This window comes from Protopterus annectens, chromosome 1.part2, assembly GCF_019279795.1.
Source record: "Protopterus annectens isolate FY-2018-M chromosome 1.part2, PAN1.0, whole genome shotgun sequence".
Lineage (NCBI taxonomy): Eukaryota > Metazoa > Chordata > Ceratodontiformes > Protopteridae > Protopterus > Protopterus annectens.
Window position 1 is genome coordinate 903,781,163 of NC_056727.1, and position 20,204 is coordinate 903,801,366.

Genomic DNA, 20,204 nt, shown 5'->3' on the forward strand with positions numbered 1-20,204 from the left:
TTCTCCCTCAGGTGTCTGCAGCTGTATGCTTTGAACAGGTGACACAGCAGTACTTTTTTTTGTTCCCTCCCAAGACAAAGCAGGCAGTGCCACTGTGGATGCTGGCTATTTAAATTAACTCAGATTATTTCCTACTAGGCATCACAGTTCAGAACTTTTCACTTATGTCAGTCTGAATGAAGGTCTGAACAGTGAAAGCAGGAGAAAAGAACACATGATGTTGAGGGTTGGGTGCACTTATGTAGTCAGCATATGGTAACATGGCATGAGTCAGCATCAGGTACATTCCCACTCAGCACTCTAAGTTAGGAGAAAGATGTGCCAAATTGTTACTGATCGAGTCATGTACTGAGTTTATCCTTTCTATGTAGTGTCGCCGATTTTAGATCTTCATCCCAATCAGTATCATCTTTTGAGCAGAACCACAATTTAAATTTAAGGATGTGTATCTATAGGCTACGGAGTTAAACTGTGATCATAAAGTCTTCACATTGCATCACAGATCATTTTAAAAAAAGGAAAACAAACCAAGATAATCAAAGTATAAATAAATGCAGACAACCTCATGTTCTAAAGAGGCTAGATGAAAATCATTTCTACATACCATTTGCTTGTGAGGTTTGGATGAAGAAGTAGCTTTAGCCTCCCTGGCTTTTTCAATGTCCTCTGCTGTGAGCCCACTGACTGAGGAATGATCTTGGTGGAAAGTCCTCCTCTGTCCAAGAGGCGTAAATGGGCCCTCTGTATCCTTAACATTAGACGTCCGGCCACTCTTTTGTGCAGAAAACTGATCAGGTACAGCTGCTGTATCAACTTTGTCACCTTCTGACCCACTAGTTAGGTTCTCAGATGAATCAAAATTAAGTGGATTTCCTGTCATGGTACCAGCGGAAAAGTCCATGGTTGTGGCATACTCCTGCGCTGCACTTTCCAAAGGTCCATCTGAAAGGTTCTCAGCATTCTGGTCCTCATTTAAGTGTGCAATGTTTTCCTGCTGAATGCCAAACTCCTGTTAAAAGTTCAAATACATTTTACTTTTAAACAGAGAGTCATAAAAAATACACAACTTTTACATACTAAAAATAAGTACATTCATAGCATACTATACTTTTAAGCACATTTAAACTAGGCAAATGGCTAGCTTGGATTGGCGGTAGCTTGTCAGCTCTATGATGAATTAAAGGGTTATGTATTTTTACCCTTTTCTTACACATATCCCCTTATTTTCACTATGTGAAACCAGCACCATTCTTCAACAATAAGAGAGATCAACCCTTAAAGCAGACTAGGGAAGGTAGCCTACAAAGCTTAATCCAAATAAACAAAGTATGAAGTACATCAAACAATAACTGGAAAAAGTACAGTTGTGTACACTTACCATAAATACAGATGTTCGAGTGTATTCACTGTTGCAGTCATCACATTTGGGTTATCTGCATGCAGGTAGCCCTCAGGTCAGCCTGATTAACAAAGTCTTGGGTCCTGCGTTGGTTGCTGTCTCTTCTTCCGTGACGGCAGGTCGTCAGGGGTATAAAACATGCAGCAGACGTCATTACATCAGTTTTTCTTGCCCCAGATGTCAGGTGCCCCCCTAATGGGAAGCAATTAAATCTATAAATATACAAGGTTATACCTCAAACAAAAAAGCAAATGCACCAAAAAGCTTTTAAGCATTGAAAAGGAGAGAAGAAGTATAGCCAAACGAAGTCAGGGGGCTGGAGGGAGGGTAACCAGGACTGCAACAGTGAATATACTCAAACATCTACATTTATTAAGTGTACGCAAATGTACTATGTTCTTCATGTTTCACTGTTGCAGTCATTACATTTGGGTAGATTCCCAAAGCTAAGGATGGGAGGAGGAGGAATTTAGATAGCATTAGGACCAGCTATAAGGTCCTGCAAAACTGCAGTGGCAAAGCTAACTCTGGATTTAGAGAAAAAACTGGCAAATAGTAATGCTTGGTGTAAGTATGTACATAACCCAGGTAGCAGCTTCTAGGATGTCCCTGGTAGGTACGCCTCTGAGAAAGGCTGTAGAGGTAGATGCAGCCCTGGTTGAGTGGGATCTGATCCTCTGTGGGATAGGTTTTCCATGGTGCTTATAGGAGAAGTGAATGCAATGGCCTATCCATTTACAGATAGTTCACTTTGAAATAGCCTTCCCCTCTGTCCCTGCAGCAAATGCCACCAGCAGTTCAGATTTCTTTTGAGGTTTAGATCTGTCCAAGTAGAATCTAAATGGTCTGTACACATCTAAGGAGTGCAGTATCCGTTTCCCTTTGTTCTGTGGATTAGGAAAGAAGGTAGGCAAATGAATGGACTGATTAAAGGCCACACTGGATACCACCTTTGGCATGAAAGAGGGATTGGTCCTGACGGACACCCTGTCCACATGAAAGATGATGAAAGGCTCCACTGCCATTTGTTTGTCTCTTTCGGCTTTTCCCGGTTACTCCGGTCCGCGAATGATTGGCAGTAGAGTTTTACGTGCTGGCTTGCCGGGCCTAACGCACAACCTTCAACGAAGGAACGCCCATTCACGCATGTCGACACACAGAAGACGCTCTGAGAATCGAACAGGCAATGTCTAACTGTGAGGCCACAACGCTACCGCAGCACCACCACCGCAGTCGCAAAAGGCTCCACTGCCATAAGGGTCTGTAATTCAGATACCCTTCTTGCTGAAGTGATGGCTAAAAGGGAAGCTGTTTTCCAAGAAAGGAATTTTAAATCTGCAGAAGCAGCTGGCTTGAAAGGAGGAAGGGTCGAGTTTCTCAAATACAAAGTTAAGGTCCCAGGCTGGAGTTGGAGCTCTCCCGGGTGGTCTTAAATTTTTGGCCCCTCTGAGGAACTGCTTGAGCAGCAGAAGAGAGAAGGGGGAGGTTCTGTGTTATAATGAGCTAAAACGGCTGAGGCGTGAATTTTTACTGAGAAAAAAAAAAGACAGGCCCTTGTGAAGCCTCTCAGTTAAGTATTGTAAAATCCGAGGTAAATTGGACACTGCTGTGCTCATCCCTTGAGATTGGTTACAGGCAAAGAATCTTTTCCATTTTCTAGTACTAGGCCTCCTTGCCTATAAAATGACATCCATCACTGGTTTACTGAGGGATGGTAAAGGAAAGCTTAGATAATTAGCCAGGCTGCTAGGTTCAGTGTTTGAAGCTGAGGTTGCAGAATTTGGTTCTCCTGCTGAGACAGCAGGGTAGGAGTCTGAGGCAGGTGCCATGGGGCCAACAGTGACACACTGCGCAGGAGGGGGTACCAGTGTTGGTATGGCCAGGCTGGTGCAATCAAAATCATCCTTGGTTTGTCTTGTTTGTTCTTTAGTAGTACTTTGGAGAGCAGAGGCAGAGGAGGAAAGGCATAAACTGAAGAACAGAGCATCCACTTTCCAAGCTTGTCTGTGGGGAGTCCTTGCACAAAATTTTTCCAATTGACAAGTTCTGGGGGGAGGCAAACAGGTCTATATCTGGGCTCCCCCATTTGCTTGTCAACATGTTGAAAATCCTTGGTTCCAATTTCCACTCGTGTGGGTCCTGATGGTTCTACTTAGTCCATCTGCCAGTGTATTTACTTTTCCTGGCAGGAATCGAGCTTTTAGATGTACTTGGGTAGCTCAAGGCTGTGTTCCACAATGCCATGAATAGTCTGCAGAGGGGGTAAGAATGTATAGCCACCTGCTTGTTTACGTACCATATAACAGTGGTGTTGTCCGTCTTTACCATTAATTGTCCTGGAAGAATATGGTCCTTGAAGGCGGTCAGAGCATTCTGTACAGCTAACATTTCTTTATGATTGATGGGAAGGTGCATTTGAATCGGGTTCCATTTGCCCTGAATGCACTTCCCTGCCAGGTGCGCCCCCCCAAGCATAGTCTGATCTGTCTATTAGGGTTTGGGCGGCAGGGGGTAGTGTGAATGGTAGTCCCTTGTTTTGGTGGCAGGCCTTTGCCCACCAAAGGAACTCTAATCATAGACAAGTAATGATAGGAATCATTGCTTCTAGATCCTGACAATGTTGACACCATAGGCTTTTTAGATACCATTGTAGTTTCCTCATATGCAGTCTTGCATATGGAATTAGAAGAATGCAGGAAGGCCATGAACCCCAAGGCTTGTAGTATTTGCCTTGCAGATAAGCAGTGTTTTTGGGACCACTTGTTTGTAGTACTTGCCTCGCAGATAGCAGTGTTTTTGGGACCACTTGTTTGAAGTAGACACGAGGAAAGCCATTTGGGAAGTTGTATTCAAGCTTGCTCCCAGGAATATTAAATTTGTTGATAGGGTACCAGGTGTGATTTCTTTTTGTTTATGGTGTACCCCAAACAAGTTAGCACCCTCTGTACAAAAGTCAGATGATTCAAAAGTACATCCTGGTTTTTTGCCTGAATTAGACAATCGTCCAGGTATTGGTATATTTGAATATTTCTTTGGCTGCAAAATACAATGACTGGAGCTAGGCACTTTGTGAATACCCTGGGCACAGTAGATAAGCCAAAGGGCAGTGGAGAGAACTAATAGTGCGTGTAGCCTGCTTTGAAGCATAGCTATCTTCTGCAAGATTCCCCGATTGGGATGTGCAGGTATGCTTCCTTTAAATTTAGTGTTGCCAACCAGGCATCTTTGCTTAGCATAGGAAGCAACTGGTGAAGAGTCAGCATCTTGAATTTTGGAATCACCAAAAAGGTATTTAGAGTAGGCAGGTCCAGAATAGGACGCCATGAATTGTCTTTTCTGGGTACCAGGAAAAATCTCGAGTAGAAACCTTGTCCCTTTTTCTCTTCTGGTACCAACTGAATAGCCCCTATGCTTAAAAGAGAGACTACTTGCTTTTGGGCCTCTGCTCACTGCTTTGGAGGTAGATCTGGCCAACCGCTTGGAGTTGGTGACGTGTGGAAGTGAAATCTGTATCCTTGGGACACTATATTTAAAACCTATTTATCCTGGGTAATGAATCCCCAGTTCTTTGCATGAAGTGCAATCTTTCCCCCCAAAGGGGCAGTCAGTTGAGAAGGGCTTGGAAGTTTTAAAAATAACTCGTTGAGACAGTTTACCATAGGGGGGAGTTTTATTACTCCCAAATTTAGAAGTGGAGGCCCCCCACTGCTTAGTCCTGTGCGTCCCCTGAGACTGAAGCCTGGGTGCTCTGCTGGATCTGGGTTTGGACTGAGAAGGTCTGGAAGAGGCAGGAAAGGACCAATTCTTAGAAGACCAATGCCTACTAAATCTTGGAGGTTACACTTGCAAAAAGTCTAGATTTAGCTTTTTCCCCATCTTTTTAAGAACTTCTTCTGCCTTGTTGCCAAACAGGTGGCCCTGATTTAAGGGAGCATCCAGTAATTTCGCTTTAACACGATCTGGCAAGGATTGCTCTTTAAGCCAAGCATGCCTTTAAGTACAGACCCAGTTACCGCAGCCCTGCAAGATGCCTCTAATGAATCAAAACCACATTGCAATTTATGTTTACCAACTTGTTCAGCAGAATGTATAAAATCCTGTAAATCCTTATTTTCAGCACAATCAGGAGTCAACATCATTTTCTGTTTAAGCAATCCAATAATATGCAGCTGATACTTTAACATATGAAACTGACGATTCAAGGCCCTAATGGCCAAAGTTGCATAAGTGTATACCTTCTTACCCCATCTATCCAGCGCCCTGGAGTCTCCATCAGAGGGGGTAGGATTTAATGCCCTTGGGTCCCTGTGAAATGGTTTTAGGAGGATTTTTGAAAAGGAGCTTGTGAGAGTCAGGAACTTGGTAATATCTATCAGGTTTTATGGAAGCAGGAGGTAAAGAGTCAGGGGCCATGCTAGATTTCGAAAAGGCATCAACAATGTCCAGTACAGGAGGTATAGCTAAAGGCATGTGCTGGGGCAGGAGTAAGAAATCCCTAAGCCTCTTTTTTAGAATCAGTGAAATCCTGACTTTCCCAACAAAAAAGCTCCCTGAGAGTATGCAAGGTTTCACCAAAAGAGAAATCCTCTCGGGGGGGAAGCAGAGGGAAGAGAGTCCTCAGCATCAGAATCCTCATATGTAGATAAGGGTAAATCCTGGTCATCAGAGGAAACAAATTTCAGAATCCTGGTCAAAAGTATCATAAGCAAACTCAGTCCTAGGTCTCTTAGAGGGGGAAGGTTGGCTTCCCCTGATTAAAGTAATAAGGTCTTCAGTCATTCTTATCATTTGTTCTTTAGGCATAGAGGCCGGACCACACTGTTTGGGCGTCTGTTTTCTAGGCATGGTTCGAGTTTTAGGCCTTGAAGAAGAAGATGGCACCGGTTTAATATGAAAGTCAGTAGGCCGGAATACACCCTGAGAAGCCGGTGTCTGCACAGCGACTCCGGACCCATCCAAGGTAGAGACATCTGCAGGTTCCACAGTTGAAGCATCTTGCAGCATACCAGACTCAGAATGGGTCTCAGTAGAGCCTTGCGAATCTGATGTAGCGGGCATCAGGGGCTGCGAAAGCACCTCACTGAGTACCAGCGAACTGGGTGGCCTGTCTGTCTTTATCTTTGCGTTTCTTCGGAATGTTGATAGTTGGATGGCTTACCGAAGACATATCAGGATAACTGAACCGAGCACCAAAAAATTTAGAAGCACAAATATACTGACGAAGGATAGTTTGTGGTTTAAATAAGGCACAAAACCGACAGCGAGGTATGTCGTGGTCAGGGTCTAGGCAAGGAATACAGTACGAATGAAAATCTTTATGAGGCATTTGCTTTCCACAAGAAATGCAATTATTTACTTTTACTGACATCGGTTTAGAGCAAAAAAAAAAAAGTTTCCCCAATGGGGTAACTTGGCTTTTAGTTGAAGACTTTGGTTCTGAAACTCGAAAACGAAAATTTCTGGAGTCGGCCGACTGGCACTTGCGAACTGCTTCAGGCACCGCACAGCAAGAAAGACTGATGTAATGATGTTGGCTGCATGTTTTATACCCCTGACAACCTGACGTCATGGAAGAAAAGACAGCAACCGACACAGGACCCAAGACTTTGTTATTTCGGCCGACTGAGTGCTACCTGCAAGCAGATAACCCAAATGTGATGACTGCAACAGTGAAACACTAAGAACATCTGTGAAAATGGACTGAGGCAAAACAGTAACAGTGAAGCAAGTGTCCAAAACATGCAAGTTTTACAGGGTAGATTAAGCTGCTGTAAAAAGCAAAGGATTTAATAAGGAAAGAAAATTTGTATATTTCTTAACAGAAAGCAAACAAGCTCATCATGAGGTTAAATTTTAAATGTGTTGCAGACCAAGTCTAATTGCTGTACTAACTAGCTATAAGAATGTTTAATGGACTAACAGGCCGATTTAAACTGGACCCATTTCAGTTTTAGGTAATACTGAAAACCACTCACTGTAAACAGCATCAGCTTAGGTCAAAGTTCACATCACTATTTTTTACAACTCTTGGAATCCCTTTAATCATCATTAGAACACAGTGTATATTCCTCAACACTCAGAGAAGTGTAAAACAAATATATTTTGCCAGGACACCTGTAAAGTCAGGCAGGTAAAAATAACATTTTCATCATATTTGTTGAATAATTCATTCAGACTCCGCAGTCAGCTATGCACCAAAAGATCTACAGATAAGTACATATGATCAAGAATCAACTTAAGTGTATGTGATCAATACCCTGGCAGTGACAGCCTACGACCTCTTTCAGCACTTCTCCACAGGTCAAGGAAGCAACTAAGCAAGAAAATATTACACAATCAGAACACAAGTTCCTACCCATGTCAGTTATTCTAAATTGCCCCTCCCTGATGGGTTCCTATGCTTGAGCTTACCTTCTCAATCAATAAGCATTCATACCCAATCTTCTGAAAGTTACTGCAGACCCATGAATGCCATGACATAAATATGTGCGCACATCTTTTCTGTGCACCAGACTGACTTCCCTGTTACTAGTGAGCATCTTCTTGCAAACTAAGAACAAAGATTTTCCACCTCCATTTCCAACAAGTGACACACAAATCTTCCTATCAGAACTGAGATGCATGATGCTGTGAATCGAGACTTAAAAGTAAATTCTTAAACACACTGTTACACCTTTAAAGTTTTTCTGAAGGAAATGGTTTACCTTTCCATACCATATGGAGCCCCCATGATTCTTGCTGCTTGTACATACATCAGAGACTGCTATATCTTGGAATAGGGGACAGAACCAGAAATACTTCAGTCAACCTGGTCTATTTCTTCATCGCTCACATTTGTATTTGCTCTATTTCGAGGACTGCAATTATGGTCTATGGAATTTCAAGAAGCAACTTGAACACGGGTACATATTTGCCTTCCTTGTGGTGAATTCTAATGGCTAGGACCTGCTAGAAAGGAGGTCTCACTTGCAAGGGATGAAGAAAGAGTACCCCTTATGCCATCAAGGAGGATTCTCTTCAAAGATCAACTGATAAAGTAAGAACATATCTGCTTGCGTTTAAAGAAAGCCCCTCCTAAAAACTACCTATGGTTGGGCTGAATCCAAGACAGTAAAACCACCAGGGTGGAAGGTGTTGAAAGACCCCACCGTGACCAGCAAGACAGATGGAGAAGTATTGGCTATACATAAAAACAGATTTCAAGGACTTGGGCAGGAGAAATAACTGAAAAAGAAACATGACCCAACATGCCACAGTGAACAAGCCTGTCAATGGAGACCAAGCAAACATAGAAAGCTGCTATTTAAAAATGCATAAAGTAAATCACAGCCAGTGTCAGGTGCATAATGCCCAATCAGTGTCAAAGGCAACTGAAGACCTCCTACTCCAAGTACTGGTGGGGGGGTACAGAGACACCACCATAAAGGTTCTAGTTCTTTCAGGAGAGAGGACCCCTATCAAGTCTTCTGGTCACAGAGACCCAGGAGAATGAACTGTCTACACTCAGGACAACTTCCTTAGAAGAAAGGAAAATAAAATTACCCTCCAACTGGGGGTGGGGTAGGCCCATCTCCTCCAGCAAGTTACAGGGAACTGACTGAAGAATCTGTACACTATCACTGGCCTTCTCAGAAGAAATGAAAATAAAGGCGCTTGTTCCCCTATGGCTGAGGGAAGGTCAATCTTCCCTAGCAACACATAAAAAATGAACACCTCAATAAGGCCATGTCACTAGAAAGGGAGATGAACCCCAACTGATCCCACATTCCACTGGGCCAAAGGATCCACACTAGTAGAAAAGACAGGTAGTAAACCAAGTTCACATCTCCTTAACAGGAAAATCACAATGAGATGGGACTGTGTGAGCAGTCGGGAGGTTGACCTCAATCTTAGCCTGAAAAGAGGGATCAACTGCAGATCTGCTTAGTCCTTAAGAAGGACCAAAGCCATTTCCATACTCCTGCAGCAAATCACCATGATGGTATAAGATACCCCACACCATCCATATGGAGAGCTGTTCCCAGAAGAACTTAAGTGAAAGACTTGCAACTACATTTTTAGCCTTCCTACTGGACACTGCCAAAAAACAATGAAATCCAGGACATAAGAACCTTAACCAAGCAGTAAAACAATAAGCCCCCTTCACTTTGCAAGCCTTCAGAACAGTAAGTTGCAAACCTTGCTAAAGAAGTGAGAGGTACCCAGACAGGAGGCTGTGAAAAACATCATGGCAAGTCTAGGTCAACTTCACAACAGAATGGACCCACTGTGAAAATGGTGAAAGGCAGGAACCCATGGAAGAAGGGAGAGCATCCAAGTCACAGCAATCCCTCTCCTCTGCCAGTACTCAACAGCAGGCCCCAATAAGGCGGCTTAATCCACAAAGATGAAAGGAAGGTGGTGTGCCTCAGACATCACTGCGGCCCCTCCTCTTGGAAGAATAAGAATAGATCACTGGTGAGGGAAGCAGACCCCAAGACAGGTGGGCAAGGCTAGCTTATTAAATGTAAACATGACAATCGGGACTCCTACCACAATCAAAAAACTATTGCTGAAGGGAATTGTCAAGCTGAAATCTGCCTAAATTTGTCTTCCAAGTGGAATAGACCTCAGCTACAGGATCCTACACAGGCACATCACCATTCCTGCTACCCTCACCATGGCATCCACTGCAGCTAAAAGACAATGCTTCAAAAGGGGATGCACCAGAATTGCTGTGGACAGTGTTAAGACAATATCCTCTGAATCCAGAAAAGGAGGGCCTTCAGTTTTCCTCTCAGTGACTCCAAAAGGACAGACTTGAACTTGAAGAGATGACAGAGTGGCCAGAAATGGTTTCCTACATGAAAAGGGAATGCAGCTCAGAGATCCTGCAAGCAGAAGTTATAGTCACATGCAAAAATGTTTTCAATACAGAACTTCAACATTGTCAACAGTGGATTTGGATTGGGCAAGCAGTCAGTCGGAAAGATAATTCCCAAAGAAAGGAAGGGTTCTTCAAAGGAGGGCAGAGACTTAGAACATCTTTAAGGACCTATTTAACCAGCCAATGCCTGGCCACAGTTCTGCCCTCCACAAGGTTAACAGAGGCAAAAGTAGCTCATGCATGCTGTTGTCCTGTGCTGCCCAAATCATACCCATGTCTGAGACAGGTCTGGATAACCTTTGAGATTACCAGCTGCAGCAGCATCAGGGACTGTCCTGTCCCAACAGAGAACCTAAGAACTTTCTTTCACCTGGAAGAGCAAATCTGACAGGTAGGTTGCTTCTGAACAGTCTCAAACACTTCTCAACACCATGCTACAATGGCTGGGAAGTCGGAGGATCTACAACACAAGCTATGCATTCAGGTGGAGTCAGAGGGTGCTCAAACTGGGGGAATCCTGTGAGAAAAGCCAGTGTAGTTTCCTGCGAGCCTCAAATGCCTTTCTTGGTGCTATTGGGCCATAATTGCTCTCTTTTCTCTGAACTCTCTGTAGTAGTATTGGATTGTCAGGAATAGTAGGAAGGTATGCAGGAATACCCCCTGCCACAGAAGAGAGAACATGTCCATTGTAAACCCCCTTCCCTGCTGTAACAAAGCAGAAGAGGGGGGAAGAACTGCCACGTCTTAAATAATGAGCAAATCATTTTCTGGAATGCTCACACCTCCAAAAGATCTGCTTCAGATACAGTTTCTGAATTCTAACCCCCAGGAAAGGCCATTAGAGCAGGTCAACCATAGCAGAACATAACTGAACTGCAACAAATATTTTCAAAGTAGAAAACAATGCGATTTGGAGCCCCCAACTTTCATAATTCTTTCATTTAAACCACAGACATAAAATCACTGCACAGTATGCATCTCACAGCAACAAGCCAAAAAAAGACATTACTGTGGCCAAGTACTTATGGACTCATTTTAACAGAGTAAGACATTTGAGGTATATGCAGTCAATATGGCTATTGGTAATGTGCAAGGAGGTAGTCTGTGGATGAAACTGACCCCTGCTGTCATTTTATCATAGTCAAACATTCTTTGAGGAAGTGTGTCAGAGCTAGTGTGGTTTTGAGTAAAACAAACTAAAATACATTACTGTGGCCATTTATTTTTTTATTTGATCAAAGCAATACAGCTGAGCTGTATACAGGTAATAAAATAACAGTAAATTAGTACTGAACAGCAGTCTGTGGATGAATGTGACAAAGTCCAACTACTGCTTGATCATAGTTAAATCACTGACATGCCATAATACAGACCCACCCCATTCAACTTACTCTAACAATTCAGTTGCTTCTTGCAACCTCTTGCTTCACAGTCACTAGTCACTGCTGAAAGCATATCTCCTCATCCACACAGGCAGAATTAATCTCACTGTCCCTGTGGCAAGCAGTAGCTGAGGCATGACTTCCCCGAAAATGACTAATCTATCAGAGGAGAATATGCAGCTATGGCAGTTGCAAACAGCTCTAAAATGTGGACTCGTTCAATGAAGTTTGGAACCCACATGCCACAGTTAATGGCTGTCTAATCTGAGCAAACAAATGGAACCACCACTTGTGTTTTGAACAGGCAGGTTTGCCTGGTACTTGGCTCATACCCTCTGGTTTATGGCCATCTTCTTTCTATAACATCTAAGATTATCAGGACAAAATGAGAATCAAAAGAAGAAACAGCCTTACCAGTCAAGTCATCAATGTCCGCCTGAGATGACTCTCCAAACAGCAATCTGACCTTAAATGGGGTGTCCATGACAGCATGATACAGTCCAAAAGGTCACAATGAATCATATCAAAGACATTACCAAAGAACACAGTCTATAAATTTCCACTCATTCAAATCAGAAAATGTACTTGCTTAACAAAAAATAAAGACCTAGTGTGCAATTAATGAAGATACTGCATACCCGAGATACCACATGACATAACAATCCTTTTTCCTTCTGCCATACCTTTCTGCCACAACTGTCCACAGCTACTGATTTTGCCTGAGGAAATACTAAAAGACAGCTGTGGATTTTGATAACAGTGTAACATAGAACAGTAACATATTGCTCACCAATACGATACCAATAAAGAACTCAAATATCTATATCTTGGTGTTGGGTGTCAGACCCCAGTGCAAGTTTCACCATGCAATTCCCAGTCAGCCAAGGATAACAAGTCTAGATGTGTGGAACCACAGGCCTAGGTAAGAAAACGTCAGCCCTGAGAGCACCTAATCTATAATTAGTTAGATCAAGGGGCCACTCTAATCAAACTGAGCAGTCATGGAACCACGAAAATAAGGAACAGGGATATCCCAGAATATTTACTGTGTTCCAAAGGTAGGATCAGGGGCCATATCTCCATAAGGCTTCAAGTCTCACACATATATAGAACTTCTAAATGGAAACAATTCCCCACTACTTTAGGTAATCCCAGACCATGCAGATCTACCTCAAGAGGCATCAGCCTCAGCCAATCCCTCAAGCACAATCTCAGGTAAAACTCTGACCTACACACCAGTGTAGACAAACTCTCTCACTAATCTCACGAGAAGTTTTCAACTTTCTTCAACATGCAACTTAAAAGCATGCAGCATCAAAGGCATCTGTTCTCAAGTACAGGAACTTTGGGGGGGAAAAAAGTGTCAAATGCTCATTAGTGGTGGGGATAACCCAGCCATGACAACCATCACGAAGGTTCCTCAATATCAGAGACATAAAAACTTACAGACAGTGACATTTCTAATGTGGCTGGGAAACCAGTGAGAAAATGAATTTAATCCTACAATAGGATGCCAATTTTGTTAAGGCTGATAACGAGCCCAACACCGTTAGTGCACAACCTCATAATGTGAAATGGGACATTATCTTATTTTTTTCCTGTGGAGGTTTTGCCCCTCCACCCACTCTTACACACACACTGTAAAAGGTCAGAACCCTGTAATCTTCACTTCTACAAAATCTCCTAAAATGCCTTCCTACTTGGGTAAAGGGGTACATATTTTTGTAGACTCTGATGTGAAGAACTGATATAAACAACTGGTCTTCATAAGTTATATGTTTCTCTCTGCAACATATGTCAAGCAGTACAAAAATATTAATGCCCCTTTCCAAATCTTTGGGGAGACATGTGACATCCCCACTCTGGGCCAGTAATCAAGGAGTCCGAATCTCACCACTGACACTGAAGACGGACGTTTACTTGTAATACAAATGGATACACTCCGTATTCCCAGATATCGGAGGTGGTACAGCAGTAGCGTTGTTACCTCACAGCAAGAGGTTATCCTGTTCGATTCTTGGCTGGAGTGTCTTCTGTGTGGAGTCTCCCTGTGGTCGAGTGGCCTCCGAAAGACATGCGTGAATGGGTGTGCCTTCGCTGAAGGTTAGGTGTCGGGCTGGCAACTCGGCACCATAAAAAGCGACTGCCAATCATTAGCGGACCAGAGTTCCGCTGTGGCAACCCCTAACTGGGAAAAGCCGAAAAGATAAACAACACGCAGTATTCCCAGATGAAGACCTCTCTGCATCAAGCACAATTTCCCTTAAGGGCACACAGGGAACACAGTCAGCCCAGGATCTTGATTTCTCTATCAGTCTCTCTCCAGGTCACCAGTAAGACTCCCCACTGGTACAGCTGCAGAGGTAAGTCCTCAGCATAATGCCCAAGCCAAGTCCTCCACCACTCACTCACTCTGTGAAACCAGTGCTTCATGTCCCTGCTCCAAGTAGGTAACACACACACACACACACACACACACACACACACACACACACACACACACACACACACACACACACACACACACCTGGGAAAGGCTAGCACAGGTTTACTATGTATGCCCCTTCACTGCCACCAGTCAGCAACTATAAGGCTCTTAAAAGGGTATCCAATTATACTGAGCGAAGTTAATATTAATACAAATGGTAATGATGACCAAACAGCAAGGCTTTCAGGAGTGGTCAGAGTCATCACAAAATAAATATATGCAAATACTCTCAAAACTTAAATATTTTTCTAGGAAGATCAGTCACAATGAAAATAATAAATATATTTAATAATAAAAGAACAAGAAAATACAGCTATTTACAGTAAACACAAGAGTTTCAGTCACAGGAAATATTAATAATGGAGCTGGAAAGAAAGAGTCACACAGTTACAGAAAAAATAATACTTAACTATTCCCACTATATTTTTCTGACCGATCTAGAGAATTACTGTTCCTATTTACTGAATAGAGCAAGGCAGGATGATGTGGGTGAGTTGTCCTTGCTGTCAGATCCAAGACAGAAAACAGAATACTGAGAGCAATCTCCTATTAATATCCAATTAAAATGTGATCTGTGTTTATCTTTGTTCTTACTATTTGTTTACTTAAACTTTTTTTTTGGGAGCTTTTCTCCTCGGGTCTCTGCTGAAAAAGGGCTTCTAAGAACCCAGACAGACTAACCCGGTTAACAAATGTAAAAATAAAATATATAAATAAATAATTATTTCTGGCTTACAGAATGATATCACACACATCTGGTTATCTTTCCCACACTATTCCCCCATCACTAGACAATGCCAGGGTTTAGCACCTATGTACTACAATACACATTAGACCTTATTAAAACATCTGGAAGTCATAAAACAATAAAACCATTCCACTCTTCCTACACAAGCTACAAATTACTATCTAGCACAGACACGGTGTCTGCCTCGATTCAGAACTGTGGGATTAACATCTTTATGGCTTAGGCCTAGTAGTTTAAATTGTCTTACTATTTTTGAAGTTTGAGATTAAGCTCTTCTCTTCGAGTATCCTCTGTGAAAATATATATATTTAATTGAGTTACAAAAATACATGTACTTTTCTTTCCAGCAGGGCACACAGTTGATACATTTTAACACAGGCAACTTTACAAATACATTTTTAAACACAAGCATCTGTACAAATCAGTTTGATATATAAAATGATGTAGAATTCTTCACTAAATTCCAGCTAGTGGTGCTGGCATATTTTATAATCCACTGCCCTACTTCTCCTGGCATGGCTGGCAGTACCTCCTATCATCACAAGACCCATCATAACATATAATGCAACTTTGTTTTACTACAATTAAATAACATTTTATCAAAAGAGTTGATGACGTAAAATACAAGTAAGCACAGACTACAACCTTCATCACTGCCTTCAGTCTCACATACATTATTTCGATGACCTGCGTCTAACTTTTCGTCCATCTACTGATCCTCGTCTCATCTGCCTAACACAAGGGCTGTTAAGAAAGGAAACAGGCTTTGTGACAGTCAACATCATTCATGCCTACATAAGCTCATGTTTTAGTAGTTAACATGCTTTTAAACATCGCCAGGGCACTGATCTGGATGACAGGAAGTCAAGGAGCAACAGCTTTCAAGCTTCTCAATGGACAATGGTCAAAATTTTGCATTAAAGCTACAAATATATGATACTATCACATATACTATCACTTATGATAATGGAATGAAGTTACTACATTTCTCCAAAAAGGATTCAGTAACAAAATTTATATGTATGTGCACAGTATATGCCATATGACAGTGAACACGTAGGTAGTCCTTGTTACCTTTCTCTTGATATTCACATAACTGTGAAGGCAAGGTAAGCTCCAGTAAAACTACTCCTTTCTACAACTACATACAGCTCAGGTACTGGCATTTTTTTTAGGAACTGTTCTGCTTCTTTAAAGGTGAAACAAATTAAAAATCATTAAAGTCCGCTGTACTCCACATCCTATAGAAGAGTATTTGTAGAAATTCAGTGGTGCTGTAACAACAGCACACAGTACTCGACATTGCTCTCAAATTGCCAAACTTTCTACCAATTACGCAAGAAAAACAGAGTATGAAATGACTGCACTACAACATTTACTGGGTAACATGCCCACATTCCATATAGTGTCACCATCACAAAAGGCAGCACATCTTTGGTGCACAAGGTTATGGGTTCTATTCCCACACCAGGTAGGTAATTACTAACAATGCAGTTCAGCATAATGGGGGTGCTGCACTTCTGAGTGTGTCATCTTTTGAATGAGATGCTAAACTCAGGTCTCATCAGCTTGAGGACTCGGTGGTAGCTCAGGCTGATGTAAAAGATACCACAGCAGCTTCTGAAAAAGGCAGAAGTTCCCTGATGCCCTGGCCAAATTTCCTTGAGTAATACCAGTTCAGGTCTCCCCATGAAGAAAGGCTGCTAGCCTAGCAAGACTAACCTGGTCAACAAAACACTTAAAAAATAAATAAATAAATAAAATCACTACAGAAAAGAATTAAATGTTATATTTATTAATGTTGAAGGGGTAATTTCTTGCAATACAGAAGCTACTTGGTGGAACTGATCACACGCTGTTTTTATTATCCCTGAACAGATACCCAATTTCAGGGATAAGAAAAACATGACATTTAATTGTGGCTCCACATTGCTGATACATTTACAGCGGTGCTACTTTGTCAGAAAATCAACAGCATTATTCAGGTGACATTGCAACATTCCTTTTGTATCCCGTTTTACTTCCATAATTGGAGGAAAGTTCGAGAAAATGATTAGGAGTAATACAGAATGCTTCTGTATACAGCAATACTGGAATCCCACAATGCCTTAGCAAAGGCATATGGAGTGCAGGAGGCTGCAAAGATTTGTACTTCAGTTTACATTTATATGCAAAAGGAAGCAGCAGTTTGAGGGCCACCTATCTTTGTGCCTTCTGAATACACATCTCTGAAAATATTCACATATACACGATAAATTCCACTTTTTTTTCAATACCTCAGTGGTACAACAATGAAGACTTCAAAATCTGAATAAGAAAATGAGATCAGCAGTGCAGAAGTTTCTTTCTTAACAATTAAATGACTTGAATCCCCAATCCCCAATAGTTTTGTCTCCCATGCTGCTATTTTTCTGATCTCGTTACCTCAGAACAGTTCAAAGCTTATAATTTTCTGTACCTGTAGTATTTGTACACTTTTTTCCTCAAACTGTCCTTCATATTCTGCTAACTCGTGCATTACTGCTACCCAATCCAATCCTAGCTCCTTTCATGTCCAGCCAACACATTTTCAGTAGTTCTCAGATCCTAGTTAATACATCACACAGCAAACATATCTAGTCTGCGCCATGTGATTCTACCCGATCATTCCAAACTAAAGGTCTGCTAATATATGTACTCTAGCCAAGATAAGTACACATGCAAAAACTTAGAAAACAATTGTAGAACACAATACTGTGAATTCTATCAATGATCACTGTTATTTCAGTAGCTATGAGTTTTCAGGTTTAAATAAAAGAAAAAATACCTGGAGTTTTCCAACTGCTGCACTTAAGGATTGCTCTGCAGTCGCTTGTAGGTTTCTTGCCAGTGTGAATGATTCACCACTTAAAGATTGTTGCAGCTGACCCGTCTGAGTCTCTAGAATTGCCTTGCTAAGTTTAGCAAGGCCTCTCATTAACATGATAATGTCACTCGCCATGGCTGGATTCAACTAGGCTGTAGATAAAAAAATATATATATAATGTTAAATAATCTGACTACAGGTCTGTCACAGCATTCATTATTCTAAACGGCACAACTTGATTTCAGAGATGCTCAAGTGTCTGCCTCCTGCGATAACTGTTTCTCTGGGATAACAGTGCATGAAAGGGCACAGACATGTAGCATGTAGTATAGTCCTGTAGTCTGGAGATGCCCTTGTCATCACAAAAGCTTGGTACTCTCAATTCACTACTGAGAAGACCACAGATTAATTGTCATACAACAGTGGAAATGCATGGTGGGCACAGTCTAATGCCACACAGATCAACAATTCAAATCTCTGCTCACATATTACCTGTGTAAGAGACTGGAGGATATTAACTGCTGTAAAAAGGGCTTCCAAATTCTTCTACTCAGCAGAACCTTTGATATCCATAGTAAAATATATGCTGTGCTCTGCGTTTGTGGTGTCACTCTGTGTAATACAAGCTCTTCAGGAAGTGGTCCGACTGTGTACACCCAAATCACCATTAATTATTACGATTCGCACTTTTTCTTAAAAAAGGCCATACAATGGTGTTTCTATCTTTTAAGTCAAGCCTTTCCTTGTCATAAAACTTTCCATTTAAAAAGAAATGACCCTGCTGAAAGCGGATGCCCTTCTTGCACTTTACAAACTTATTACAATGTTCACATCTACGCGGAGGCAAGATTACCAGCTTAAAAAAAAAAAAAAAAAAAAAAAGTTTACAAAGACTATGTGAATTTTATGATGGGTTAAATATAATTGTAGCATGCTTAAATTACAGAAACATAACTAAAACACTAGTCTTTCCAATGCTGACAAACCTAAATATGCCGCCAAAAGGGGCCCCCATACCTTTAGTTCGTTTCCCTTGCTCACTCCAAAACAGGGATGGGGAGCAGAAGTGCAGTCACCAAATTCACTACAGTTAGGTGAACTAAAAAAAACAACATGGGGGGACTGAAATGGTACACAACTTTCCCAAGCAGGACAGCACCCAAAGACTCTTGCTAGCAGTGTGTGCTTGTGTGTGTGTGTGTGTGTGGGGGGGTTCACAAGAAAGCAAACTCCTTTAACCACAGCAGCATGAAAAGATGGAACAGTGAGAAAGTATCTGGAAATGGGAATAAAAACATCCAAATCAGGGTACTGAGATTATTTAGAGACATTCTGTTTGCATGAACCACCAAGAAATAAACCCATAAGGCAAGTACACACTTCACCTAGGACCCCCATTATAGGGACTCCACTTGACAACACACAGATCACCAGATCGGACAAGGAGAAAATAATGGTTAGTTGCTAATCTGAAGTCAGGATCAGCCAGATTACACAAGCGCTCACATCAATGCACCACAGGTACCAGTATGATTTTATCATAGTCCATTAGGGTGTAAACCTGCGAAGTACCCCACTGGACTACATGAACACAGACATTATGGATCTCTCTAAATGTGTGTTTCAGATGTACATGCCTTGCAATGAACAGCATTCTGCTTTCGTCAAGGATGTTGCCACAGTATGAACAACTGGCCTAGTTTCTGGTGCCATTCCAATGCGATTCAATATTTGTCAGCATAGGAAGACATGGTTTAATAGACTATGTTGCTTGGCAAAGGATGGCCTGCATCTACCCCTGCCCCCAGCATCCAGATACTGGCCAAAACTTTATCCCCTTACAGCCATTTTTGGACAATATCAAATTGATAAAAATACCAGCTTAGCCTATAAAACCCTAAGGAACCTAAAGGTGTTACTGCTCAGTGACGGGGCATCTAAGACTCCACACCATACAAGCTGCCCTCAGCCTGCGGGATACAGATATCTGTGAAGTTGCCAAGTTATGGTTTAAAACTGTAGACAGCACTCCAGCAGTGTAAAGCTTCAATGCCTTCCACACATTTAGACCATTAGATGCACAGGCAGCGACTAAAGGTGCAGGGGCCTATACACATTAGCAAGAAATACACCTCTAGGATGGTTAAACAGAATAATGTCTTGTTAATGCATGCACATGCAAATCATCACAGATAATGTCCCTTACGATACTCTAGCAAGCTATAGGTCACCATTTATGACCCCAAGAATCCTACAACTCATACCTAGACTTGCTGGAGGCACTCGCTATCCGGCCAAATATCCTATTCATGAGAGATTTCAACTACTCCACTACTAACTGGGAAATGTACACTGCTTCCAACTTGCAGGCACAATGTTTCCTGGACTTTATCAACACAAATACTGTTGACCAAACAGAACCTCTGCTTGGAGTGTGCACCAACAAACTAGACTTGGTACTCACGGATATGGGACA

General features: G+C 41.9%; 1 protein-coding gene across 1 annotated transcript in view; it reads right to left on the reverse strand.

Annotated features, from left to right (window-relative positions):
- COQ8A (coenzyme Q8A) overlaps positions 1–20,204 on the reverse strand; it is a 571,755-nt gene that overhangs the window by 467,362 nt on the left and 84,189 nt on the right. Inside the window, exons 2-3 of the mRNA XM_044059595.1 lie at positions 17,690–17,880; positions 605–1,009 (exon numbers count right to left, since the gene is read on the reverse strand). Coding sequence (XP_043915530.1) covers positions 605–1,009; positions 17,690–17,863 — 579 coding nt within the window. The 5' untranslated portion in view covers positions 17,864–17,880. The remainder of the gene's footprint in view (positions 1–604; positions 1,010–17,689; positions 17,881–20,204) is intronic.